Source organism: Macaca fascicularis, chromosome 4 (genome assembly GCF_037993035.2).
Source record: "Macaca fascicularis isolate 582-1 chromosome 4, T2T-MFA8v1.1".
Lineage (NCBI taxonomy): Eukaryota > Metazoa > Chordata > Mammalia > Primates > Cercopithecidae > Macaca > Macaca fascicularis.
In genome coordinates this window covers 85,708,879-85,736,133 of record NC_088378.1, presented here as the reverse complement: position 1 = coordinate 85,736,133, position 27,255 = coordinate 85,708,879, and the positions used below count along the sequence as shown (strand labels likewise).

The window sequence follows — 27,255 nt, the reverse complement described above, 5'->3', positions numbered from 1 at the left end:
CAGAGTGAGACTCCGTCTCAAAAAAATTAATTAAAAATTAAAAAGAAAAAGAAAAAGAAGAAAAGTCTCTCCTTCAACCCACCCTTCTAAGTGAGAAAGAATGAAACAAGGCAGTTAATTATTGGAATTCATGACCAAATCAATGCCTTACTCATGTCACCTACAAAGAGTAAAACGTGCACCTTTCATATGGGGAGGGAGATGTGAATGGGTAATTTTGGCACCAGCAGATCCAGCTACTTATTGGTGGATTCTCAGTCATGTTTCAAAAGTAAAAGTGGGTGGGCTATGGTGGTTCACGCAGGTAATCTCAGCACTTTGGGAGACCAAGGCAGGTGATCACCTGAAGTTTGAGACCAGCCTGGCCAACATGGTGAAACCCCATCTCTACTAAAATACAAAAAAATTAGCCGGGCGTGGTAGCAAGTGCCTGTAACCCCAGCTACTGAGGAGGCCGAGGCACAAGAATTGCTTGAACCTGGGAGGCAGAGGTTGCAGTGAGCTGAGATCGCGCCATTGCACTCCAGCCTGGGCGACAGAGCAAGACTCCGTCTCACAGAAAAAAAAAAAAAGAAAAAAAAAAAGTAAAAATGCTAAGTACAAATCCCTCCAGCAATACACTCAACACAAAGCCCCATGATTTTTCTACCAACTGTGGCAGAGCACTCAATACATATAGGTGGTGGGAGTGATTATGACAATAGATATAAAAGTGAAATGTGTACATAATACAGTAAATTTAGGATGCAAAGTCATTTAAAATAAAACTGCAGGCCGGGGACGATGGCTCACGCCTGTAACCCCAGCACTCTGGGAGGCCAAAACGGGCAGATCACGAGGTCAGGAGTTCAAGACCAGCCTGGCTAACATAGTGAAACCCCATCTCTACTAAAAAAATATAAAAATTAGCTGGACATGGTGGCATGCACCTGTAGTCCCAGCTACTTAGTAGGCTGAGGCAGGAGAATCACTTGAACCCAGGTGGTGGAGGTTGCAGTGAGCCGAGATCATATCACTGCACTCCAGCCTGGGTAACAGAGTGAGACTCCATCTCAAAAAATAATAATAAAATAAAAATAAATAAAAATAAAACTGCTGGTTAATCCACACTACCACGTTAAGTCAGCCAGCAATGATCTAGCTGGCCTCTTCTCAGGATGGCACAGCATAGACTCTTACACAGTTTTTCAACCTCTGTCACAACTATTACATCCATTACAGAGCCAGCAACAGAAATTAAAGGAATTAAGCACACCGATTTCTGTTTTAATTAAGCTATATAGATCTAGCAGCAAAGCAGGCAGAAACTGATGGACAGATGTAGGCTTTAGGATTGTAATTATATTCTCCATATGCCTGGTCCTTTTTACTAAGGTAATTGCTAAGAACCTATTAAGTTTGCTATGTGTTAAACAAAAAAAGTCGAGATATTTTACGAAAAAAACAGTGACTTACTTCTTCTGGATTTTCAGATTCATGTGGCTGCCACATTTCCAGCTGTCTCTCCAGCTCCTGTCTTAGCTCATTGACATCTTTTAAAAAGGGCTAAGAAGAAAAAGCCATAGATAAGAGGTGGCCCAGGCTGGAATTGCCAACTTAGTATCACTGGCTGCCTTCCACCCTACAGTATGAACTCAAAGTACATAGTCAAATGCTCCTGAGATAATTCAGCAAATACAGTGGCACAATGAGAAGATGCCAGACAAGCATTCTACTTCCCTCTTACAGAGACAATATGGATAAAGAAAACTTTTAACATTTATAAAGCCACTCTAGCAAAACAAAACCCAAACACCCTTAAGTCATCAATAATGAAAATGTTATCTGATTAATCAAATAAGTCAGACTCTTAGCTCAAGAACTTAATTAAATAGCTCTTCATAAATATAGGCACTAAGCCAAAGATTTTTTACTTAACCATCACAAACTTAATTGTCCTGAAGGTTCCTTACACAAGGATGGTTAGAAAAGTGGGATGTGAGTCCCAGAGGCCAAGGACCAGACCCACCATCACAGACAGGTCAGGGCACTGAGACCCTGTGATTAACTGTTGGAACAGTATCATGTGCTTGAAGAACACCTATCATACCAATAGTATTCCTAAAAATTTTGAATAAGAACATGAAACCCCTCAACAACCACATGTTCCATAAAGTTCTAAAGACAAAGATTTAAAACTAATTTAAAATGTTATTTTGTTAATTTATTAACACAATGCAGTAATTTGTGAGTTTTACTACCTGGAAGATCGTGTCCATGAGGAATTGATGAGCTGTATGAATGGTAGACTCTCGGCTTCTTTCTGGTTTCTCATTTTCTGTCTCCTTATGGGCTCTGTCTGTTCTGGGGTCTTGGTCTTCCTCTGTTTTAACAGTTTGAATCTCCACTTCCATCTCATCAAAGCCTATTTTCATTTAAGGACATAATTTTACTTATCATAACACTAGCCTGATGACTGACCAAGCCTTTGCTATTGCCCGTTAATCCTGACAATTAATCAAACTTCATTCCTTCACTCTCCAACACATTTCCACATGTTGATTTCAGAGGTTTCTTTCTGAGACACTCATTGCCAATCCTTACTCTCTAAACTCCTCTCCTCCTCACCTGATATTGAAGGCAGCGTTCTGGGAAAGGGAATAGGGGAAATTTTGGGTTGTCCTAAGAAGCCTTTTAAAACTGTTTGATTCCTGAAACTATATCCATGTAAAACATTGATAGAAATAAAAACTAAAAGCCACAATTCCATTTTACAGATGAGGAAACTGAGGCAAAGAAAAGATGAATAATTTGCTTCAACTTGTGAGGTGAGAGGCAAAGCCTGGATTGTCACATAGGGCAGTCAAACGTTGTAACAGTTCTAACACTCCTGAGAGGACAGGATTCGAATTTGGCAAGTTCTTTTGAATTTGCATTTATTCAATTGCTGATAAAGTTATTTTTTTGCCAAGTAATAGAACTTGATTAGCTATGAAAGGGAAACCCCTCATTCTTTTTCTTTTAATATTTTACTGCATTTGATGCTAATAGCATATACTTTTATATAATTGAAAATATCATTTCTCTAATAATATACCTTCTCATCATAGCTGTAGTAAGTACACTATTCTGGTTTCTTCTACGTATTTTTTAAAAACTGATGAGATTTTGCCAGAAATTCAAGTTTCAGGGGACTCCTTGAAGGATGGTGTCCCGTAACACCCACCCCTGTCCATATTTTTGTTTTCTGGTCCCAAATAAAATATAGTGAAATTATTATAGGCAAATTATTCATCTAAGCCATGGATTAGGACATGGAACTGAACACCAGACTACAGTGAGAGACAACTGACTACTTCAAGTCAGACAGCCTGGGAAGGATTTGCTCACTAGCAGGACTCACCCAAGGGTGCTGTGGTGCTCGACTTGATTTCCTCTGGCTTCAGCTGCTCCACGTCTGCTGCTTTGAGCTCCTCCTGCTCCTCTGTGTCCATGAGGGTGTCTTCTATCTCCTCCTCTTCCTGATCCCTGCCAGAGTCTTTTGCAGACTGTTGCTGTTCTTTGCTGGCCACATCTGTCAACAAAGCATGCACCCACACATAAAAATCCTAGTTATTTGCAGAACAAAATAATGATAAGTGGGTATGGTTTCTGTCATCCTAGCTTCCAAAATGCTACTGATGCAAGTCGTGCCACTGACCAGCTATGTGGCTTGGAGACTTGTCTGTGCCCAAGATTTCCTATTGACCTACTGACATAATGAACTGCCTGTTCCCTACCTCCTACAGAAATTATGAGGATATAGTGAAACTATACATGTGACCACAAAAATAGGGTGTTTAACTGGGCTACAGGGTGACTCTAACAATAATTTATTATATATTTTCAAATGACTAAAAGAACAGATCTGAATGTTCCCACACAAAGAAATGATAAATGTTTGAGGTGGTAGATGTTCTAATTATCTTGACTTGATCATTAAACATTGTATACATGTAGCAAAACATCACACTGTACCCCACAAATTATGTATCATTATTGTAGGTCAATTAAAAATAATAAAAAGTAGTAGAAAACAAGGCACAGGAAGACAAACATGGGAATAGGAATCCCAGCATTGTGATCTTGGATGAGTTCTTAAACCACTTGGCCTCAGTGTCCTTACCTATACAACAGAGATGCTCTGGCTCATAGGATTATTTGAGGAAGTTTGTGATCATGCAGCAAAGGCTCAGGAAAGTTTTTTGGCACCAAGCAAAAGCTCAATACATTGACTAAGAAGAAAGAAATGTCCAGTACTAAGAAACCCTGATATCAGGGTTTAGATGTGGCCAACTGTTATTTTTAACTATTATATTTAAGGATATTTAAAGGGTTTATACTAAACCAAGATCTTAATCATCTTCACTTGGTTACAGATCCCTTTGTACCAAAAATAAACTCTATTTCTGCACATTTCTTATGTTTACAAAGCCATTTCCTTTCTCCCCTGATACAAATGTGTACTATTAGCTGCCAAGCACAGTCACACAGCACAAGCTCTTACAGAGAGCTCAGTGGACAAAGGCAGCAGTTTTCCCAGGACCATACCATAGGTCTGTGCATCGTATGCGTCGCTGCCTTGTTTAATGTGCTCAAATGCATCTGCATCCTCCACCTGGGCCTGGGGCTGCTGAGCTGGCCCCTGCTCGGCGTGGCTGTCCGTATCCACAGTCCTCAGCCTCTTGTGCACACGCTCATTGTGATCACCCATGGAACGTTCATTGTCAGCCTGCCCAGGTTTCCTCTTAAAACTCTGTGAGAAATACAAAGATATTCATCAGAGCCTTGCCTGTCATGACAAAAGGACTCAAAATAAACATAATATCCATCTATAGGGGACAGGATAAGTAAATCAGGTGTAGCCATACAAGAATGGAATTCAATACAGCTATTACAAAGAATAGGAGCTCTATATACTTATATAGAACAATCTATGATATCTAAAATGAAGGCAAAGAAACACACTTTCACACATTCATATATGCAGAAAGTATCTCTGAAAGAAGAAATAATTGGTAATACCAATTTGCTCTGAGGAGGGTCCCTTGGGAACAGGAATAGGATATAGGCTTTTTAGGGGATTGGTTTTTTACACTAATTTTGCATCATGTGAATAAATTATACCCTACTTAAAAAACTGACTCTTAAAAAAGCAAAAGCCTATGGACAATGAAAAGAGTGAGACGGTTGGTGCTGGACAGCAGCACAGAGCACTTGGCTCTTAAGACTTCATGGCCGGAATCAGGGGTCAGGGAGAGACACAGGCAGGGAAGAAGCCCAGTGACGGGATCCCACTGGGTAAACCCCATGGTCCTGGTCTGCTCACCAAGGCTGCTATAATATCTGATGGGATAGCAAAAGCAGGAGTATAGCTTTTTTTTTTTTAAAGCACTACATTTGGAACATCTTTTTCTACATGCTGCCTTCACCTAAGTTTAGCTGAGGAGTGATAGAAACCTGTGTGTTTTTCCTGGTGTGCTTCTGGGACGTCAACTGGGCAATGAAATTTGATTCATGGCCTTCTGCCTGGTTTGCATCTGCGGCTCCACTTCCGTGTTCCTAGGAAATCCAAGCCATAAAAGAATGAGGTGAAAGAAGCTATTACAAGTCCCTGGTTACTGTGCTGCATTGAATACAACTTCTCTCACTGCTATTCTTTATTCTCAGTCATATAATCACTCCTGCCTACCTGCCAGCTCTGGAACTCATCGTAACTAAGGCCTGGCCTACAGGCAGAAACAGGAGTGTCTAGGTACAGACCTTATGTTACCCTCTCAGGGGCCTTTGTAAGGCTGCTTAGTTCTTTGCAGGAGTATTATGTCTCACTCCAAAGGCAGGACAGACCTCAAATAGAAACCAGGCTTCATCATCAACCAGCTAGGTACACTTGAGGTTGTCATTTAACTTTACTGAGGTGTATTTTTCTCAAATATACAATGAAGAAAAGAGTACAATATCATCTATCTCATGGGGACATAGGACTTGCTGAAGTAATGAAAATGCTTAGCACCTAATGGGTGCTCAATGAATAACTGTGGTGGTGGCTGTGTGGTAGTCATAGGGTATAAGCAATATAAACGGTTGTTATTGTCAGTAAGAACTAGGACTCAAAGAGACTAAAGTTATCCAGAATCACCACTGTAACCAGCAGGTCCTGTGTTGACATTCCAGGTTCTTTCCATAGCACCCAGCAACCTGAATTGTGGCCATATCAGAACACATCACCACCAGATCCAAGAATGAAAAAGTTATTTGCTTTTTAAATTAAACATTTAGAAACCTGATGATAAGAAAGGAAAAGAAAAACACCGTTAAAGGTATACATTGCCTGAAGTCTAAATTCCATTTGCTTCCTGGAGAGCTTTCTGAAAAACACGAATCTGATTCTCCCATCTAGAGCTATCAGTCTAACAACTTTTTCTTATTATGCACACCACTTAAATACACCCGATATTCCAGGGTTTGTCCTGGGAGGCATATAAAAATAAGTATCAGTCATGCCCCCACACAACAACGTTTCAGTCGAGGAAAGACTGCATGTACACTGGTGGTCCCATAAGATAATAACACGCTTTCACTATATCTTTTCCATGTTTAGATTCACAAATACTTACATTGTGTTACAACTGCCTGCAGTATTCAGTACAGTAACACACTGTACAGGTTTGCAGCCTAGGGGCAATTGGCTTTACCATCGAGGTTTGTGTAAGTACACTCTATGGTGTTTGCACAATGACAAAATTGCCGAATGAGGCATTTTTCAGAATGTATCTCTGTCTTTAAAAAAATAATTGTTCAGTCACACGTTGCTTAAAGAATGAGATGTGGGCCGGGCGCAGTGGCTCAAGCCTGTAATCCCAGCACTTTGGGAGGCCGAGATGGGCGAATCACAAGGTCAGGAGATCGAGACCATCCTGGCTAACACAGTGAAACCCTGTCTCTACTAAAAAATACAAAAAACTAGCCGGGCGAGGTGGCGGGTGCCTGTAGTCCCAGCTACTCAGGAGGCTGAGGCAGAAGAATGGCGTAAACCCGGGAGGTGGAGCTTGCAGTGAGCTGAGATCGCGCCACTGCACTCCAGCCTGGGCGACAGAGTGAGACTCCATCTCAAAAAAAAAAAAAAGAATGAGATGTGATCTGTTAGATGTCAACAACAAAACAAACAACAAAATAACGACACATAAACCAACTAATGCTACACAGAATGTGATGTCAGACAGGGAGAAGAGACCCTACTAAGAGGCAGCTGGCGGCTGCAGTGAAACCATTGATCACCTCTTTCCCCTGCTCCTTCTCTGGTGCGGCCCCAGCCAGCTCCACGGCCTGTGTGCTTTGCATGTTCTCCACACCAGTCTGCCCACAGGAGGCATGCTCCTTCCTCTCCAAAACCTCTGGCACCTGCTCCTCTGTATCAGAGTCCTCCTGTTCTTCTTCCTGCTTCTGCAGAGAAATCAAACACGGCATTAAATGCTCTAGGAGAACAGCATAAGGTGGGAGACCCTGCAACAAGCAGGCTTCCCCACTCCTCAGCGAGGGTCTTAAAACAGAAACCTAGGAACTCCTTGGAAGTGCCACATGTTGATGGAGGAGTATCCTAAAAGGGATTCTAAGGGGAATAAGGTGACCTCCTCCTCCTCATTATTTTTAATGAAAAAAGCCAGACATCCCATGATACCTGGGGCTGGAAACCTTGGTCAGCAGGGCCATTCTCTCCACCTTCTTCGTCGGCATCCTTGTCTTTTTCCTCCAGAGACTGCTGCTGCTCCTCGGAGTGTTCTTCAGGATGCTGAGCAGCATCCCCATCTTGATCATCAGCTCCTGTGTCCATTTCCTCCTCCCCTTTGGCCTTGTCATCTTCACTGGGGCCTTCCTCGGGCTCCTGTGGACTCTGACTTTCATTCTGGTCAGTCTCAGTCTCTCTTTCCTCAGCTTCATGACCTGCTTCTTCTGGTTTTTCTTTTATCTCCAAAGGATTCTCTTCTGTATAGATACAACAAAAAGGAACGCAGAATTTTTTAAACTTACATGATTTCTTAAGCTGGGAGCTAGTTATGCAAGTTTTGTCTTATTACAATTCTATAAACCAGCGAGTGGCAAATTGTGACCCATAGGCCAAATCTGGCCTCCACATGTTTCTATGAAGAAAGTTCTACTGGCCGGGCACAGTGGCACATGCCTATAATCCCAACACTTTGGGAGGCTGAGACGGAAGGATCGCTTGAGTTCAAGACCAGCCTGGGCATGCATCATAGTGAGACCCCATCTTTTACAAAAAATAAAAAATTAGCCAAGCATGGCGGCATGCACCTATGGTCTTGGCTACTCAGGAGGCTGAGGCAGGAGGATCACTTGAGCCCAGGAGGTCAAGGCTGCAGTGAACTATGATCACGCCCCAGCACTCCAGCCTGGGTGACAAGGCAAGACCCTGTCTCCAAAAAAAAAGAGTAAAGTTTTTACTGGAACACAGCAACATATATTGTGTTTACCCCATCCATTTTGTACTGCCTATGGCTGCTTTCACTCTACAACAGTAGAACTGAGTATTTGCAATCGAGAGCTTATGGTCTGCAAAGCCTAAAATATTTAATATCTGATGCTTTATAGAAAAAGTTTGCCTATCTTTGTTTTAAACCATATACATACAGTTGTTTTAATGGCACATTTCATTAAAAAATAATAGCTAATCTACCCCCAAAAAACCCCCATAAACAAACAAAAAAAAATAGGAAAATTTTAGGCCAACAATAGGAAATGACAGCTTAATGCTCAATTATTGTGAACAACTGGTGGATGTCATGATCATATACAGAAAATACAACTCACACTGAAATAGAAACCGTCTTATTTTGAAAAAGTTTTATCAAAAGAGCTTTTATATACTTTGGACACTTCAAAAATCAGTTATTAGCAAATTCTTAAAATAACTCTTACTATTTTTATTTTTATTTTTTTGAGACGGAGTCTCGCTCTTGTTGCCCAGGCTGGCGTGCAGTGGCACAATCTCGGCTCACGCAACCTCTGCCTCCAGGGTTCAAGCGATTCTCCTGCCTCAGCCTCCAGAGTAGCCAGGATTACAGGCATGCGCCACCACACCGGGCTAATTTTGTATTTTTAGTAGAGACGGTGTTGGTCCATGTTGGTCAGGCTAGTCTCGAACCCCCAACCTCAGGTGATCCGCCCGCCTTAGCCTCCCAAAGTGCTGGGATTACAGGCATGAACCACCGCACCCGGCTAATTTTTTAATTTTTTAGAGACAGAGTCTCGTTCTGTTACCCAAGCTGGAGTGCAGTGGCAACATCATGGCCCACTGTAGCCTCAACCTCCTGGGCTCAAGCGATTCTCTCACCTCAGCCTCCTGAGTAGCTGGGACTACAGGTGTGTGCCACCATGCCCAACTATTTTTTTCTTTGATAGAGACAGGGTCTCACTATGTTGTTCAGGTTGGTCTCAAACCCTGAGCTCAAGTGATTCTCCCACCTTGGCTTCCCAAAGTGTTGAGAAGCCTTACAGGCATAAGCCTCTGCAACCAGCCTATTGGTTTTCTTTTTCCATTGTCTATTATTCAATTAGCAAATGATTTTAAATAATTGTTCCTTAGTTATAAAACGAGTCTGGCTATCTAAAAGCAGATAGCTTATTACATTCTCAGTGGATTTTAATTTTCTTAATTTTATGCTTTCTTGGTTATTGACTTTGTTTGCAACTAGATTCCAAAATTAATTTTTACCTAAATGGCACCTCTTATTATTCCTTTGTAACTTGCTATCTTTGTTCTAATACAGCATTATAAAAATATACATATATATATTTTAAATGGATGTTATAACTATGTAACTGACTCATTTATCAGCAAGGCCAGCTCACATCTTTCTGTCTGATTAAGCAGCAGGAATGGGGCCCTGTTACGGGGGCATCGCCAACACAATGCTCTCAACTAATGCCAGCTGACACCCCTAAAGGACTCACTAGAGTTGAAAAATGGACGACAAAGGCACTAAATACTGTCATATGCCATGTGATTTCTCTTGGGATTAGTCTTGTTCCCCACTGCATGTGACAATCAATAACTAAAACCGTATTTCCCTAAAAAAGCTATAACCGGACTCCATGACAGCTTGGTATACCTAGACTGCACAGTGTTTACACCATCCCATGAGATGGGACACACAGTAATGGCTGTGAAGAGACAGTGCTGTGTATGAAGCACCACCAGGGCATAGCAGTGCCAAAAGTGATAATAGGACGTGATAGTAGTTTGAGAAACACCTACTGGTTGATGAGCTCTAGGGATAATCACATGAGAAATATTACAAAGGAAAGGCAAACCATTTTCTCAAACTGGGATTGAGCCAACCAAACATGATTTATCACCTGGCCATGATACTGAGCTAGCTCTCAAAAGAGAAATCAGTTACTGTTCAGTAGTGAGTTCTAACTGGTCTCTTTGTTTCTGAAAGACGCACCTTCTCCTTCTTCATTGTCGGTGTCCTCACCACCATTCTTGTCTTCACTGTCAAGGTTCAAGTCATCCGGAAGGTCCAAGGCCTCGGGTTCTGGCAGCTTTTCCTGATTGCCATGGTAAGGGTCCACCTCATTTTCATCATATTCCCTCTTTGGGACAATGGAGACAACGGGGATAAAATAAAAATACCATTGTTTTTAAAAGTAGAATTCCCATAAAATCAGCTCTAAGTATTTACACTGTGAGAGAATACAGTATCTATTCCCTAAAATTATCTGCACACATTAGTATTTTATTTTTAGACCCTTCATATTGGAATCTCAGATTTCACTTTCTGTGCGGTTCTCCAAGGACAAGTGGTGCTATGTTACTCAATCTCAAAGAAACTTACAAGAAGAAATAAGAAGGGATCACAGGTTTTAGCTTCTGATCTATAGCATAAGCCCAAACAACATGTGTACTACCCTGTCAGGAACCAACAGTTAGATATTTTATGTCCCGTTAAGAGCCTCTGTTGCATATTCTTTTATGAGGTAATGGGGGAGCAGTCAACAAATAGGGGAAAAAATGTCTCGAGACACCTCGAGAACTATACAGTTCAAGAGCCTTGAGTCAAGAGAGCAGATCAGTTTCAAATCTTCATTACCTCATCTATTTGTTCATTAATTTTGTCTTCACCTTCTCCACCATCATCAGCTTCTGATTCTTCCTTTTCTTCCTTCTTATCTTTCTGGCTTTTATCTTTGTTTGAATTGCCACTATCCAAGTTGTCATCTTTAGCAACAAGTTCAGAATCTTCCTAAATGTCAGAGGAAGAAAAAACAATCATCACACTCAATTCCAGAAACTGTTTCTGCATTAGTTGACTTTTAGACATGCATAATTTCTGCCTACTGGACCTACCCCATGGATGGCTGATGAAGTGCCATCCATGACGTAGAGAAAACAATGCAGGTCTCCATGATGGCAGCAATATTATTAGGTGTGTGAATAGTGGGGTGAGTTGGATAATTCATTGTATCACCCTGGGCTGTTGCAGCATCTACACAGGGTCTTGTTCATCCTCCTCCATAACACATGGGATGACTCAGCTCAAGCTACTCTTAGCTCTGAATGTAATCAATGAGATAGGATAGAAAAAAGAAAAAGAGGAATGGAAAAAAGAGAACAAAAACAAATACAGAAAAAGAAGAGAAGTAAATGACAGAGAATGCTAGGTGGTAGGCAGATTACCTCCTCTCAGTTTGTTTGGAAGGGGGGAAATCTTTTAATTACCTCATCCATTCCTGGTCCTGTTTCTTCAGTTTTATTGTCTTCTTCCTCCTCATCTTCCTCCTCATCGTCATCACCCCAAAGCCTCTCATCTAGTTTGTCAGCTTCCTCACCATTGAGATCGCCCATCTGTTTATCCAGGTCTCCGCCCTCACTATCTGATTTCTCATCATCCTCTTCTGAAAGGGAAGGCACTGAGCTTAGTTAGGCAGATCTCCAAACTGACCCAGTCATGTGTATGTAAGAGGGGTGTGGACCCGATTCCCTGGCAAGGGACCCACCAGGGATTGACTGCCTTTTTCTATAGAACACATCCTCCAGGTGCAGGCCCTTTAGATCTACTGACACAGACATAGTCTTACTGTGTTTTGCCAAGTGGAGGCACAAGGAAGCCTATAATGTGTGAACAGATGGTAAAATGAGTAAGGAAATACCTACGAGGATGTCTAGTTTTGGTGTTGGGACATTATGGGACTCAGCAACCTGAGTTTTGTGTCTGAAATGATGGGGTTGGACTAGGTGGTTTCCATGGGTCCTCCCCATCTTCAATATACTGCTATGATATTTTGCAACATCTAAAATCAGGTCTCAGTCAGAATTGTCGTCATTTGTCTTTGCACAGGGTCTACTTTGCAAAAGGTCATATCCTATGTGCCTTAGGCCAACTGCCACAAAGGTCAACTTTCATTTCTGCAAGATACTCATTTTAGAATAAGACACAGTATCTCAAATTGGACAGAAATTTGGGGCAAGGGCTGAATTATGGTACAAACATATGTGACAGATGACGATGTACTTTAAAAAAATCAAATTCTCAAATAATTTTTAATGACAGGGAGAATTTTCTTAAGATGTTAAATGAAAAAAGCAGGCCCAACGCGGTGGCTCATGCCTGTAATTCCAGCACTTTGGGAGGCTGAGGTGGGCAGATCACGAGGTCAGGAGATCGAGACCATCCTGGCTAATACGGTGAAACCCTGTCTTTACTAAAAACACACACACACACACACAAAAATTAGCCGGGCGTGATGGTGGGCACCTGTAGTCCCAGCTACTTAGGAGGCTGAGGCAGGAGAATGGCGTGAACCTAGGAGGCAGAGTTTGCAGTGAGCCGAGATTGTGCCACTGCACTCCAGCCTGCGGGACAGAGCGAGACTCCGTCTCAAAAAAAAAAAAAAAAAAGCAGACTACAGAACTGTATATGGTCTGTGTGTGTGTATATATGCAATAAATGGAAAGAAATATACCACAATTTACTAAGTGCTATGGGTGGTAGGCCTAAGGGGGGATCTATTTCTTTTCTACATTTTTGTTCCAAATCATCTACAACAAACATCTACTATTTTTCTGATTAGGAATAAAAGGTATTTTAAACACTACAGAACAATTTGCCTTTTGTTGAGAGCCCAGCTCCATTAGGGATCATCTCCTTTCAGGCTTCCCTGAAGGACACTACTGAGCCACTGCATCTAACACATGAGGCAGCTAGAACATCAGTCAATGTGAGAAGAATCTATGAGAGACCAGGGACTTCTGCCTCAGTGGAGGTGGTGACAGCACATGCAGTTGCTGAGGTTTTCATTTGCAGTTAAGCACAGTAACCAACTTATTTCAAAAGATTATATTAGGTTCCTTATTAGAAACATGGAATTTCCTGGATAAAATATTTATGCTTTCAAAAACAAGAATGAAGTGACAGATAATCTGAAACCTTGTTCTTCAAGCTCCCCATCATGCATTTTCCCGTCAAAGTCTTCTGACATCTCAATGGCATTATCCTCGCCCTTAATATCAGATTTTGAATCAGGATCCTCTTTGTCTTTTTCTTGACCCTTCTGAAATGTATCTTCCACCTACATAAAAAAGTATTACAGTAAACATAATAAATGAAACTTTACCAATGTTTGCTTCAGCTCTGAGATATAAATGCCAACGTTAATGGTGTAAAAATATATTTGGGAGAGGAAAAAAAAAAGAGAAACAACAGAGACAGCCACATGGAATTTGTCAAATTTCTGGAGTTAGTTTCCACTTATTGTAATCAGAGAGTATAGAATTTTGTTCAGGTTTTCTTATTGGGAATTGTAAAAATAGTCCCAGAGACATTTGCAAGAATATATATTCTTTGTAGGATAAAAAGTTCATCAATCTTTTATTATCCAATTCTTTAATACTATTTTTGTCACTATGACTGCTGAAAGACAGTGGCCCAAGATAATCTTGTTCATTCTTCCTTGGTTTATATATTTCTTTTATAAAAAATTATTTTTTATGTTTTTAGACAGGGTCTTACTATGTTGCCCAGCCTGGAGTGCAGTGGCACAACCATGGCTAACTGCAGCCTCAACCTCCTGGGATCAAGCAATCCTCTGCCTCAGCCTCCCCAGTAGCTGGGACCACAGGGACATACAACCACACCTGGCTAACTTTTTATTTTTTGCTAGAGACGTGGCCTTGACATGTTGCCCAGGTTGGTCTCGACTCCTGGGCACAAGCAATTCTCCTGCCTTAGCCTCCCAAAGTGGTGGGATTACAGGTGTGAGCAACTGAGCCCAGCCTAATTTATATGTTTCTATATAATTGATGGGATATTTGGGGCAAAAAGTTTTGTGATTGTTACCTCTTTCATTATGGTTGATTTTTGAAAGTTCTTTTTAAGGCTGGGCACAGTAGCTCATGCCTGTAATCCCAGTACTTTGGGAGACCGAGGCAGGTGGATCACAAGGTCAGGAGTTCGAGACCAGTCTGGCCAAGATGGTGAAACAGTGTCTCTACTAAAAATACAAAAATGAGCAAGGCGTGGTGGTGGGGGCCTGTAATCCCAGCTACTCAGGAGGCTGAGGCAGGATAACTGCTTGAACCCAGGAGGTAGAGGTTGTGGCGAGCTGAGATCACTGCACTCTAGCCTGGGTGACAGAGCAAGACTCCGTTTCAAAAAAAAAAAAAAAAAAAGAAGTCCTTTTTAAAATACAAAAGTCATGGCCAAGCATGGTGGCTCACGCCTATAATCCCAGCACTTTGGGAGGCTGAGGCGGGCAGATCACTTGAGGGGTCAGGAGTTTGAGAACAGCTTAGCCAACATGGCAAAACCCTGTCTCTACTAAAAATACAAAAACTACCCTGGCGTTGTGGCGTGCGCCTGTAATCCCAGCTACCTGGGAGACTGTGGCATGAGAATCGCTTGAACCCGGGAGCCGAGACTACGCCACTACACTCCATCCTGGGGGACAGAGCAAGACTCTGTCTCCAAAATAAAACAAGTTTCCCCGTAACACCTCCATCCTCGAAGCCTCTCAAAGAATGACTACCAATAACATTCTAGTGAACCTTTGACTTTTTTCTATGAATACACCAACATATACTTAGTGATACAGGTGATAGCTATCAATACCTGCCTCCCAACATCTTTTTAAACAAAAAAGAGATCATGCTTTACAGACTGTTATGCAATCTGCTTTTTTCATTTTTATTTTTCTGAAACAAGCTCTTGCTCTATCATCCAGGCTGGAGTGCAATGGTGCGATCTTGGCCCACTGCAACCTCCACCTCCCAGGTTCAGGCGATTCTCCTGCATCAGCCTCCTGAGCAGCTGGGATTACAGGTGCATGTCACCACACCCACCTAATTTTTGTATTTTTAGTAGAGACAGAGTTTTGCCATGTTGGCCAGGCTGGGTTTTGTTTTGTTTTAATTTTATAGAGACAGTGTCTCCCTATGTTGCCCAGGCTGGTCTTGAACTCCTGGCCTCAAGGGATCCTCCTGCCTTGGACTCCCAAAGTACTAGGAATCCAGGCGTGAGCCACCACACCCAGACTGTAAAACACATCTTTTCTTAAAAACATCTCAGCCAGGTGTGGTGGCTCATGCCTGTCATCCTAACTACTCAAGAGGCTAATACAAGAGGACTCCTTGAGTCCAAGAGTTCATGGCTGCAGTGAGCTATGATTATAGAACTGTACTCCAGCCTGGGCAAGACAGCAAGACCTCATCTCTTAAAGAAATAAGATCCTTAGGTTATTTTCATGTTGATACATACAAAACCATCTCATTCTGCTTCATTCATACTTTTACCATTGTTCTGCATGGATGGTGCCATAATTCTTTTCTGATGAATATTTGGATTGTTTCACAATTTTCACCATATAAATAATGCTATAGTAAATATCCATGTGCAGACATATATACACACTCATATACCTATTTATCTTTGACACTAGCATTTCTATAAGAAAACATGGAATTTGGGGGTCAATGAATACACATAATTTAAAATTCAGCAGACACTACCAAATTGTTCTGGAAGCTTTGTAATCCACGTAACGTTTTTTGCATGAACTGTACTTTTCTATTAGGTTTGCATTTTTTTTTTTACTTTTTTTTTTCTATTAGAAAAGTAGTATACAGTGATTAAGTCAGACTTGAGAAATACAGAAAGGCCAAAATAACAAAGCCATTATCAAAGGATAATATAGGTCCAAAAAAAAAAGTTAGAGCTCCATAACATAAATACTAGCATTATTCTTTTGGCTTTTAATTTCTTTTCAGTTTTCTCTGCCAAGGAAGAGAGGGAATTTGAATTGGTTTTCTCCTTTATTTTTAATAACTATAAAATTACCTTAAATACAAGTTTCTGATCTGATTTAACTTAGAATGTAAGTGATACACCCAACACACACAAATCACTCCCAAATGAGACAGGCATTTTAAAAATCCATGCAGTGTAACAATCTTAGTCCACAACATCTGAATAGTTCAGAAGGTTGCTTGACTCCAACCAAAAACGATACAGATTTTTTAAAACTCTCTATGCCTAAAAGATATACAACAGCAAAACCTATTAACAGCAAATTTTGGCATTATTGTTTAATGCAATTATCACTTAAGATAGGCCTTTTATGCTTAAAAATACTATCAAAAATACTCTAGAAAATTTCAGCAAATATCTGCCCATTAAAAAAAAAAAAAAAAAAGTAAAAATCATTTCCTCCCTAATTATAGCCGCAACCAATGACGGAGTTGCCAGGTTCCTTCCTGTGGATTTTAGGCTTTTTATTTACACCCACAGCCCAAGCACCAATATATCTAGGGCTCTGTAGATCACACATTAAAAACAGCCTAGTAAAAACCATTTTTATGTGTAACTTACATATTGAAAAGAAAGAGAGTGATCTTCTGTCAACTGTATACCCATGTGAAAACGTACCTGTTCTTCATTTTCTATCTGGTCACTCACATCCTTCATGCCCTCGCCTTCTCCAATTCCACCTCCCTCATAGTCATGGAACTCAGTTGCTCCCTCTCCAGCTGAATCTTCCATAAATTCTTTGGGCAAGCAAAATCCCTTAGAAAAAAGAAAAAGGAAGTGAACAATTAGGCACAAAAGCAATTTTAAAAGGGGATTTTCATTCTTGCCACAGGAAAACAATTTAAACACATACTGAATTCTTTTTCTAGCTCATTATCTTAAATTTGCTGGAAGTGCAGTAGACTTCTGACATTCTTTTCCTCTTTGGTGCTAACAGTTATGCAGTTTTACAGCTTGACATCAGATTTAACATAGGACTTGACTTTGTAGAAGCTACTGGCATGTGGTCATTTGTCACTTTGCCAAGACAAAAACCTAAATGAAGTATACTAGAAGGACAGTATTTAGGAAAAAGTCCTTGAGCAAGAGAAGAACAGGCTCTGGAGAGAACACAGTCAGACACAGAAATGTTGAAAAAAAACTATTTTATACAGGAAAATAACCTGAGAAGAATACTAGCCCGCTGGGCAGAAGTAAAAAGAAAAAGTAGTGACTGTCAATCAGAAATTTTAATTTTGTAAGAGAAAATATATACTATGAAGATATTTGTAAATCTGAGGATGAGAATGCACAAAAAAAAAGCTGCTAATTAGCAAGGAATTAAGATCCAAAAACCAGTAAACACTAATTATGACTTGGTTACACAGAAACAGCTTCCTGTGGATCAAGAGCTTTAATTACAACCTATATCTATTATCTTAGTACTGTCTAACCTACTTTCAAGTTCCCTTGGAACTACTCAGAAGAGATATGAATACAATTTGCATACTTAGAAAAATTTTTAAAAAGGCAAACCCACTTTTAGGACATATATTCTCAGAATGTTGATTGGAAAATACAGTTTGGCTTACTTGCTTGATTTTCCCGTTGAACTACATTATTCAAATGAGAAACATTCAGAGACAGATGAATAAGACCACACAGGAGGGAGTTTCAGATGCCCTTACCAGAGTATATTACTGCAGTTGCTACGTCTGGGATAGCCACAGGGCTCCCAACATTCTACACATAGCAGAACCATTCCTACCCACAAACAGACAAAGGTTTGAAAGGCCAAAGTCATTCTACAGCCTGTCAGACAAAAGCTACAGTGCAAATGGACAAATCTAGCTGAGCCAAATCTCAAGGCACCCGTGCCATACATTTTCCTGCCACTGTCTTTAGCATACAGTGTTTTCTCCAAGAAGCAATGGAATGTTAAGACTAGCTTGGTGCCCACCAGAGGGGGAGAAACCTGAGACTCATTCTTTTACTTATTATTACTACAGATAAACATTTTTATCCTCTTGATACAAGGCATTAGGCTTGGCTTCCACTTTTTAACTCTTTCCAGTATTTCAGAGACTCAGAACTAAGAACTCTTAATTGTTTATAAGAAATCTAGACCCCATCTTCAGTTTGTAAATTCATATCTTCCTCAAGTACATCTCATCTGTATTTAGCTTGGAGAAAATCTTAGAATGCTAAGGAAGAAGAAAAACAAAACTTATATACTCAAATGCAGGTGGTTCTCACAAAAATGCATACAAGTGTAGGCAGATCTCATTTTACAAATGAGGAACTTGAGGCTTGGTGAGGTTAAGAGAGACCGAGAGCTGGACACCTCTATGACTAGACCTGCCCACACCATGTTGCTATTAGATTTCACTGTCTGCTGCCCCTGAGTTTCAAGGGGAGGGTCTACAATCTCTACAACCTCAGTGCTTTTCACAATACTGGGTACATGCCTGAAAGAACAAATTACTTCCCTGCTAAAGAAAAAAATTGGCCGGGCACGGTGGCTCACACCTGTAATCCCAGCATTTTGGGAGGCCAAGGTGGATGGATCACGAGGTCAGGAGATCGAGACTATCCTGGCCAATGTGGTGAAACCTCCCATCTCTACTAAAAATACAAAAATTAGCCAGGCGTGGTGGCATGTGCCTGTAATCACAATTACAATTTTGGAGACTCTGTCTCCAAAAACAACAAAAAAAAACAAAACAAACCAAAAAAACCACATTTATTTATTTATTTATTTATTTAATTTATTTATTTGAGATGGAGTTTTGCTCTTGTTGCCCAGGCTGGAGTGCAATGGCATGATTTTGGCTCACTGCAACCTCTGCTTCCCCGGGTTCAAGCAATTCTCCTGTCTCAGCCTCCCGAGTAGCTGGGATTACAGACACATGCCACCCACGCCCGGCTAATTTTTGTATTTTTAGTAGAGATGGAGTTTCATTGTAATATTGGTCAGGCTGGTCTTGAACTCCTGACATCAGGTGATCCACCCGCCTCAGCCTCCCAAAGTGCTGGGATTACAGGCGTGACCCACCACGACAGTGGGAAAAAAACTCTAATAATAGGTCCATTATCATTTAATCACAGTTACACCTACATGGTTAAAAGAAGACTTAATAGCCTTAAGGGTTTATCCTACAACTGTAGTTCAAGAGTTAGCTGAAGAGGATTTAAATTGGGGATGGGAAGAGAAGGGTGGTAACAGAAAGCAGCAGCTTTTAAGACAGCTCTGGAGTTTAGGAAACTCATCAGTTTGGGGGATAGGGTAGGTTGGGGATAGGGGGTATCATCTGCAGGTTCCCAGACTTTAGTGGAAACAGCGTTAGCAAAAGGATGCCAGACAAAGCCCTAAATAGTCCACAGGGAGAGCAAATCACATCCTGCTATTTGTGGTGGTCCAAAATAAAACCCTATCACACCAAAGACCAGTGATATGAAATTTACTTGGGTCCCTGCCGCTCATAGTGCACCACGTGAACGGTCCTTACCTTCTGGGCAAGCTCCGTAAAGACCTGGGCAAGCACAGAGAGCAGCTTTGCAGTACTACGGTGAGTTGCCAAAGACATGGTCAGGAAGAAGAGGACGAGGTCTGAGTAGCTGGAGAGGACCGGCACCAGGCGCACCAGCAAGGAACAGGATTGGCTGAAGAACTGAGATCAAAACAGAACAAAAGGCCTGCTCACACTGCTTGGCAGGTACCAGATTTCCGTTCTGGAACTAGACAGTGGTGGTAATTGCACAACATTGTGAATGTACTAAATAGTACTAATGGCAAGTTACATGTATGTGTTTGTAACCCCCATCCCACCCCAGTACACACAGCTCACTGAGATTTCTTCATTTACATATATCGTCACAAAAGTACAATCTCAAACCAATGTCTCATTTGGCTAACAATGTTGGTTTTTTAAAAATATAATGTTGGCCAGGCACAGTGGCTTATGTCTTTAATCCCAGCACTTTCGGAGGCCAAGGTGGGTAGACTGCTTGAGCCCAGGAGTTCAAGTTCATGTTGCGTGGGCAACATGGCAAAACCCCATTTCTACAAAAAATACCAAACAAAAAAAACAGATAGCCAGAACCCATCTCTATAAAACTTTAAAAATCAGCTGGGCACGGTGGTGCATGCCTATGGTGCCAGCTATTTGGGAGGCTGAGGTGGGAGGATCACCTGAGCCCAGGAGGTCAAGGCTGCAGTGAGCCATGGTCACGCCACCTCTCTCCAGCCTGGACAACAGAATGAGACCATGTCCCAAAATAAAATAAATAATAAAAATAAAATGTTTATAAATAAATTCTGCTGATTGAAAGTTAGCACTGGAGGCAATGCTACAGAATAACATACAATGTTCTGCAAAGTAAGTTGCTTCTCTGGACTTACTGCAAAGACTACAACTGCTTACTCTTCACTTATTGTAGTGGGAATGGTGTTTACATAGGGTGGCCGCTAAGCCTCCGTTGATAACGTCATCTATCAGTAACATCAAATATTTGGGAGTGTGTAAGATATGAAAGAATCCTAATAGATATTCTGAATGGTTAGCATTTCTGCACCTATGCATCTAACAATTAGCTAGCAAGCCCTAAGCTTTTCAAAGCTTGTCAATGACTTTGCACGTATAAATAAAGAGACCAAGTTCTTAGTGATTTTGGCACCTGAGGCCTGCTCTGGGACTTATCCACGTGCAGGGAGGTGAAGCCCGCTCTGCCTTTGCTCAGTGCATTCTGAAGAGGAAGAAGTTTGTAAAGAACAGTTAGTTACCAGGTGCTTTGCTGCTGTACCATCCTCACCATACGATTTCAGCCTCTCCAACAGCTCAGAGATGGCAGAAATTATTTTCTGCACATTCAAAGTGCTCACATCGGCCCAGAAGTCATCCTCTAAGAGTTTTGTTAGATGTCCTGATTGCAGTCTCTCAAAGCCTGCTGCCTCATTCATTCAGAGAAAACAACATGATGAATAACAGAAAACAAATCCTTTCATCTCTATCCATGTAGTCATCTGTTTCTAACATCCATCCTTAACTACTTAGCCACAGAAATAAGTCATCAAATACAAAAATTAAAACAGGCATGAAACTAATTTCTGCCTGATTTCAGACATACCGTACTCTTCTTGTGGGCTCGCTTGGTCAGTGTTGTCCTCTGTGTTCTCTGCTTTTTCATTCTTGCTTTCTTCTAAGTTCTGGATGGCACAGAGGATGGCTCGGATAGCAATTTCCATTTTCTCTGAAAAATCTTCCACAAATCCTTCATCCAACATTTGATTTCCTAGCAAGTAACATGGTGTAAAACAAACATACAAACACCAATCATTTGCTTTAGTGCCTCTGGAAATCATTAAAAACACTCATTTCTTGATGAGCCACTGAGTCAAGCTGTGCCAGATACAAAGAAGAGACAAATTCCTTGCCTCGATAAACTTATAAGTTTATTACCTTGTATTAAAAACTTTTTACTAAAATAATGTAGAAAATATGAAAATAACAGTTAAGACAGTATGAATAAACACTAACTTAGTCCAAATATCAGTGCCAAGCTTTTTCAATCTAAGGGAAAACTAACAGACAGTGAGCTGATGCTGCCTTCCTATGTGTGTTACAAAGTATGTAACAGGCATCCAAACAAATGGGGCAAAAAAGTTAAGAGCTGTGGATTTCAACCGCACCTCCCTGCCTCAGAACCCTGGACAGGTACGTGTAGCCCAAAACATAATGTGTCTTTAGGACAATGAGACTTACATCTACAAGACATCATTTCTACAGTGGGCTTCCATTCCCTGACTGAACAATATTCCTTACCTCCTTGGCTACCTGAAGTAAGCAGATGTGTCTTCCAGGTAGTAAAGTCAGCCATGGCTTTACTAATTTCTCCTCTTACATATTCCAGACTTTCAACTAGTGCCATTTGTGAGTCTCTTTGCTCAACCTCCATCCCTGGAAGAATGAACAAGGACTCTAGGCCCTGCAAATGAACTGACACCTGGGACAAGCAACTCAGTGCAGAAGAGCAAACTTCAAAATCTTTCCTGCAACAGAAATGCCACAATGTTGAAAGGAATGCATTACAGTTCCCACAAACACACACCCCTCCCTGCAACCACTATAATATACGCAAGGTAGAACTCACCATAGCTGAAGTTTACAGCTAAACACATGCCACAGAGTGCTGTGCAGGTCCACTGAGGAACAGAGGACTGAAGCACAATTATTTTCATAATTTGATTCTATTACTAAACACCTAGGTTTAGTAATGGAATAAATTTAGTAATTTATTCCAATTAATTTATTCCAATAAATGATAAATTTATTCCATTAATAATATTCCATTATCATTAGTCTTTGGTGTGATAGGCTTTTATTTTGGACCACCACAAATAGCAGGATGTGATTTGCTCTCTCTGTGGATTATTTAGGGCTTTGTCTGGCATCCTTTTGCTAACTAAAGTCTCAGAACCTGCAGATGACACTCCCTATCCCCACCCCACCCCATCCCCCAAACTGACGAGTTCCCCAGACTCCAGGACTGTCTAAAAGCTACTGCTTTCTGTTAACACCCTTCCCTTCCCACCCCCAATTTGGATAAGCACAGTAAGAACCTAAGCACACAGAGAAGTGTAAAGACATAGACACACTTACCAAGAATGAAAGAGAGTCTCACAAGACTGCTGCCTAATTTTGTCGACGTCAGCTTTCACTGTTTTAATGGTTTTTAGCATCTCTGTTACTCTCGTAGTTGACTGTTGCCAAAGCTGATCCTGTTTCCGCATCCGGCAACCAGAGGGCAGCTGACTTCCAGGTACTGGAGATGGGTAGCTCAGATTGGAGGGAATTAGGTCTGGTAATACTCCACAAAGTTGTCCCTTGCTAAGTTCTGGTCCTTCCAGGCAGGGGGCAGGAGGCTGCCCCAGTGCCTGGGCATTGCCATGGCCTGGAGCTGGCCCTACACTGGGGCAGCACTGGAGGAGCCAGGAGAGCTGCTCGAGCAGGATCTGGCACTGCATGGCCAGGTGCTGCAGGCGCTCGGTCCACTGCTGCACGCCATCCTGAGGAGGGAAGGCCACGGGGTAGGCCAGGGGCCCCATCAGCCTGCTGTGAATCTCTTGCACACAGCTGAGGAGGTTCCTGTACAGAGAAACCCATGGGAAAAACACAATGAATGACACTTTAAACCATGTCACCACATTGTTTTAAAAGAAATTTGTGTTTCTGAACGAGCATGGGTTTTTTTATACAGTCAAGAAGGAAGAATCCCCCAGATAGGTAAAAAGTCTGTTAAAATGCCTCCCAAAGTACTTAAACCCATCCCTCAGTCTTTCAGGAGAAGTATCATGACACAATCACACCACTACAGTGACTTCAACTAACATTATCTAGTGAATGTGCTGTACTTTGCTACATAAACCCTAATGAATGGAGGAGAAAATACCTGAAGCTAAAGTGAACAGTCTGGAAATACTATCTCTCAGCCACGAATCCATTCAACAGATGACAACTTTCCTAACTGTCCTCATCTCTTAATTATCTGTTTCCATTGAGGAGCCTCCATGTATGGCTCAGATTGCCATTTGGGGGATCCCCAAAGCCTAAGTAACAGAAGCCGACTCAAATCTCATCTGTGCCCAAGACCGTCCCACCCTAATACCATGAACACAAGCCTAACTATTGGCCCACATGGACTTTCGGCAATATATATCCTCATTCCAGATACAGGTATAGTTCAGCCATGACAATTTTCACTGCCTGACACAGCCCTGAAATCTCCAAAGCTCCATATTCTCAGGAGGTTCAGTCAGAGCACAGAGGGAGAGGGACACTAGAAGCATATCACTGAAAGCAAGGGGCAGAGCTGGGAGAAACCCTACCTGCCTCTTTGGGCCTTAAATTCATTTCACAATTGAGAGCATGTCTTATTCCTCTCCCCATGTGCAGCAACTCTGAGCTGACTTGGATCTAATTCTTCTGAATTCATGCCACAAGCCCAACTCATCAGCTGATACCTGAGGATGATCCACTGCTCACTGAGCGTGGTCAGGGAGCGCCGCTGTTGGACGAGCATCTTCATCAAATGTGCTGAGAACCCTCTGCACCGCTCCACGTTGCCCATGCCCATTTCCTGGCAGAAGAAGGAAAAACATGCTGAAGGGGCTGCTGGCAAACACTCACAGATGTGCCTCTAGAAAGTTGTTTCTACTATAAGCATCAGACATGCCGCACTCTAGAGGTGACACATTCATTTTTTTGAGCAGTGTTTCTCCAATTATGCTTGCGCCGATCATTGATATTCCATAGCCAGGAACTGGATTTAACTCCAAAATGCATTTATTAGTGGTCTTTTCTCAATTCACAAAGGAAAGAAAGATCTAAAGATGGCATTCTCCATTTGAAGTTTTTAATTTTTCTTAAACATTAAGAAAATTTGTCCTGCTGGCAAGTGTAACAGAATTTATTTAAGGTATTCTCTGATTTTGCACAAAATTATATTGATATTTATTTTAAGTTTAAGGATGTACTGCAAAAAGCTCAGTTCCACTAACAGGCTGTTATCACTTAACAAGGTCTGAGAATGCGACCCTGGGATGAACAGAACAAGAGCTTTCCCTGAGCCCCTGCAAGACTCATGTTCTATCATTCTACCTTGGCAGGAGTTGCTAGTGCTGCGTTAAGCCTGGCATGCCGTGCAAGAGAGCGATAAAAATACTTCTGGCATCCATCCCATGAAGACGAGATTTCTGTAAGCAGCCTGGAAAAGATATCAACATCATTTACTTAATTAAAACCACGCTCTCCCACCCTAGATCCTGAAAAACTCAGATACTGGTATATTTGGCCATAACCAAGAGTCAGCTGTCTGAGGTGGTTTACTTCTATTAGGACTCACTCGGTGAGGCACTCATTACTCCTTTACTTAACTTAGCACTGGAAGTATCATGAGCTGTGGAGATTTCAGGGCTGTGTCAGGCAGTGAAAATTGTCATGGCTGAACTATACCTGTATGGTTTCTTCAATGAATTCTTCCTATCTTGGCAATGGAGGCTAGGGGATCATAAACTCTGATGCCTACAGGGGCCAGGCAAATAACGTAAGAGGACTGAGGACAGCCAAGCACAAAATGATGCATGGCAGTGACAGCTGACCTCAATGTGGGGAAGACTCAGGGGTTGTTGAGGGTTCAAGTAAGCTGGAGAGCATGTGTCCTTTCAAAAGGAGGAAACTACTATTCAACTACAGCACTGCTGACCAAATGGGAATGCAAGCCTACTTGGCAAATTTTCCTGAAAACCTGAAAATCCAGAATGCTTATGTAAAATTTCCCTTCTACAATGTTCTGTTGAATTCAAATTTAAAGCCCTGGGAGGGCCAACTGAGCAAATAAAACACACACGTGTACTATACCCAGTTCATGCAAAGCATCATTCACAACATCCTCTGCTGTGCTGTAAATAGAGGTAGCTCTGCCTGTCTCAATAGTGTATGGACTTGCAAATTCAATAACATATTAGAACTTATGAGGAGTGTATGCATATAGAGCAACTAAAAATATACCATTTTCTAATAGATTTCCACATGTATGATCAAATGAAGTGAGTAGACCTCAGGAAAATCAAAAGACAAAAAAAAAGAAGAAGAAGAATGGAGAGGTGAATGCAAGGAAGAAAGAGAAAGAAAAGAAATTTTTTTTTTTTTTTTGAGACAGTCTTACTTTGCTATCCAGGCTGGAGTGCAGTGGTGTAATCTCAGCTCACTGCAACCTCTCCACCTCCTGGGTTCAAGCAATACTCCTGCCTCGGCCTCCTGAGTAGCTGGGATTACAGGCATGTGCCACTATACCTGGCTAATATTTTGTATTTTTAGTAGACACAGAGTTTTGCCATGTTGGTCAGGCTGGTCTTGAACTCCTGACCTCAAGTGATCTGCCCACCTCAGACTCCCAAAGTGCTGGGATTATAGGCATGAACCACCGCACCCAGCCTCACACTTTCATTTGAATGTCCATCAGGAGTCACCTCCTGAGCCAGGCACTTTTGGTAGCCACAGTGGTGTTGCTATCCCCATTTTTGCAAATGAGGACAAGTTTTAAATTACTTGTTCCATTTATAAGTAGGGAAAAAAAACAGACAAACCTAGAATCAGCCTCCTGAGTGCTGCCGACGATGGACAATGCGCTCCGGAGATCTAACGGGTGAAGATGAAGCATCTCTTGAGGATTTTTTGAACGGGCCCATGCAAGACCTTTGCGATATGACAAACCTAGGAAATAAACAGCATTTGTTTAAGCAAAGATGCTTAGGAGAGAATGGATGTGCCCCTCTTTCTCTTGCTACTCAAAGCGAAGTCTTCTAAACAGCATGAGAGCTTGTTAGAAATGCAGACTCTCAGGCTGCACCCACACCAACTGAAACAGGATCTGTAGCGGCACTTCCACAAGATTCCCCAGGTGATTCACATGCACGTTCAAGTTTGAGAAGCACTGCTCTCTATGCTATGCAGCGAACAATGGTACAGCATGCAGTGACAGAAATTTTAAAAGTACAGATTCTGCCAGGCGCGGTGCTCACGCCTGTAATCCCAGCACTTTGGGAGGCCGGGGCGGGCAGATCACAAGGTCAGGAGATTGAGACCATCCTGGCTAACACGGTGAAACCCCGTCTCTAGTAAAAATACAAAAATTAGCCAGGCATGGTGTAGTCCCAGCTGCTTGGGAGGCTGAGGCAGAAGAATCGCTTGAACCAGGGAGGCAGAGGTTGCAGTGAGCCAAAATCACACCACTGCACTCCAGCCTGGGCAACAAGAGGCAGAGGTTGCAGTGAGCCGAGATTGCACCACTGCACTCCAGCCTGGGCAACAGAGTGAGACTCAATCTCAATAACGTAACATAACGTAACGTAACGTAACACAACGTAACATAACACAAC

At 41.7% G+C, this 27,255-nt stretch overlaps 1 protein-coding gene across 3 annotated transcripts in view; it reads right to left on the bottom strand.

The window, feature by feature from the left end:
- The window catches only part of MDN1 (midasin AAA ATPase 1), a 184,685-nt gene that overhangs the window by 8,476 nt on the left and 148,954 nt on the right, over positions 1-27,255 (bottom strand). For 2 of the 3 annotated variants that reach the window (XM_015449074.3, XM_074037463.1), the window contains 20 exons: positions 26,464-26,590; positions 24,977-25,082; positions 24,340-24,455; positions 22,979-23,464; positions 22,142-22,368; positions 21,447-21,611; positions 21,103-21,266; positions 19,829-19,990; positions 16,959-17,096; positions 13,467-13,608; positions 11,759-11,934; positions 11,130-11,282; positions 10,485-10,632; positions 7,697-8,001; positions 7,297-7,461; positions 5,479-5,580; positions 4,570-4,774; positions 3,383-3,553; positions 2,241-2,404; positions 1,456-1,545 (listed from right to left, as the gene is read on the bottom strand). In XM_015449074.3, coding sequence (XP_015304560.3) covers positions 1,456-1,545; positions 2,241-2,404; positions 3,383-3,553; positions 4,570-4,774; positions 5,479-5,580; positions 7,297-7,461; positions 7,697-8,001; positions 10,485-10,632; positions 11,130-11,282; positions 11,759-11,934; positions 13,467-13,608; positions 16,959-17,096; positions 19,829-19,990; positions 21,103-21,266; positions 21,447-21,611; positions 22,142-22,368; positions 22,979-23,464; positions 24,340-24,455; positions 24,977-25,082; positions 26,464-26,590 — 3,512 coding nt within the window. The remainder of the gene's footprint in view (positions 1-1,455; positions 1,546-2,240; positions 2,405-3,382; positions 3,554-4,569; positions 4,775-5,478; positions 5,581-7,296; positions 7,462-7,696; positions 8,002-10,484; positions 10,633-11,129; positions 11,283-11,758; positions 11,935-13,466; positions 13,609-16,958; positions 17,097-19,828; positions 19,991-21,102; positions 21,267-21,446; positions 21,612-22,141; positions 22,369-22,978; positions 23,465-24,339; positions 24,456-24,976; positions 25,083-26,463; positions 26,591-27,255) is intronic. The other variant, XM_015449075.3, reaches the window with a different exon arrangement.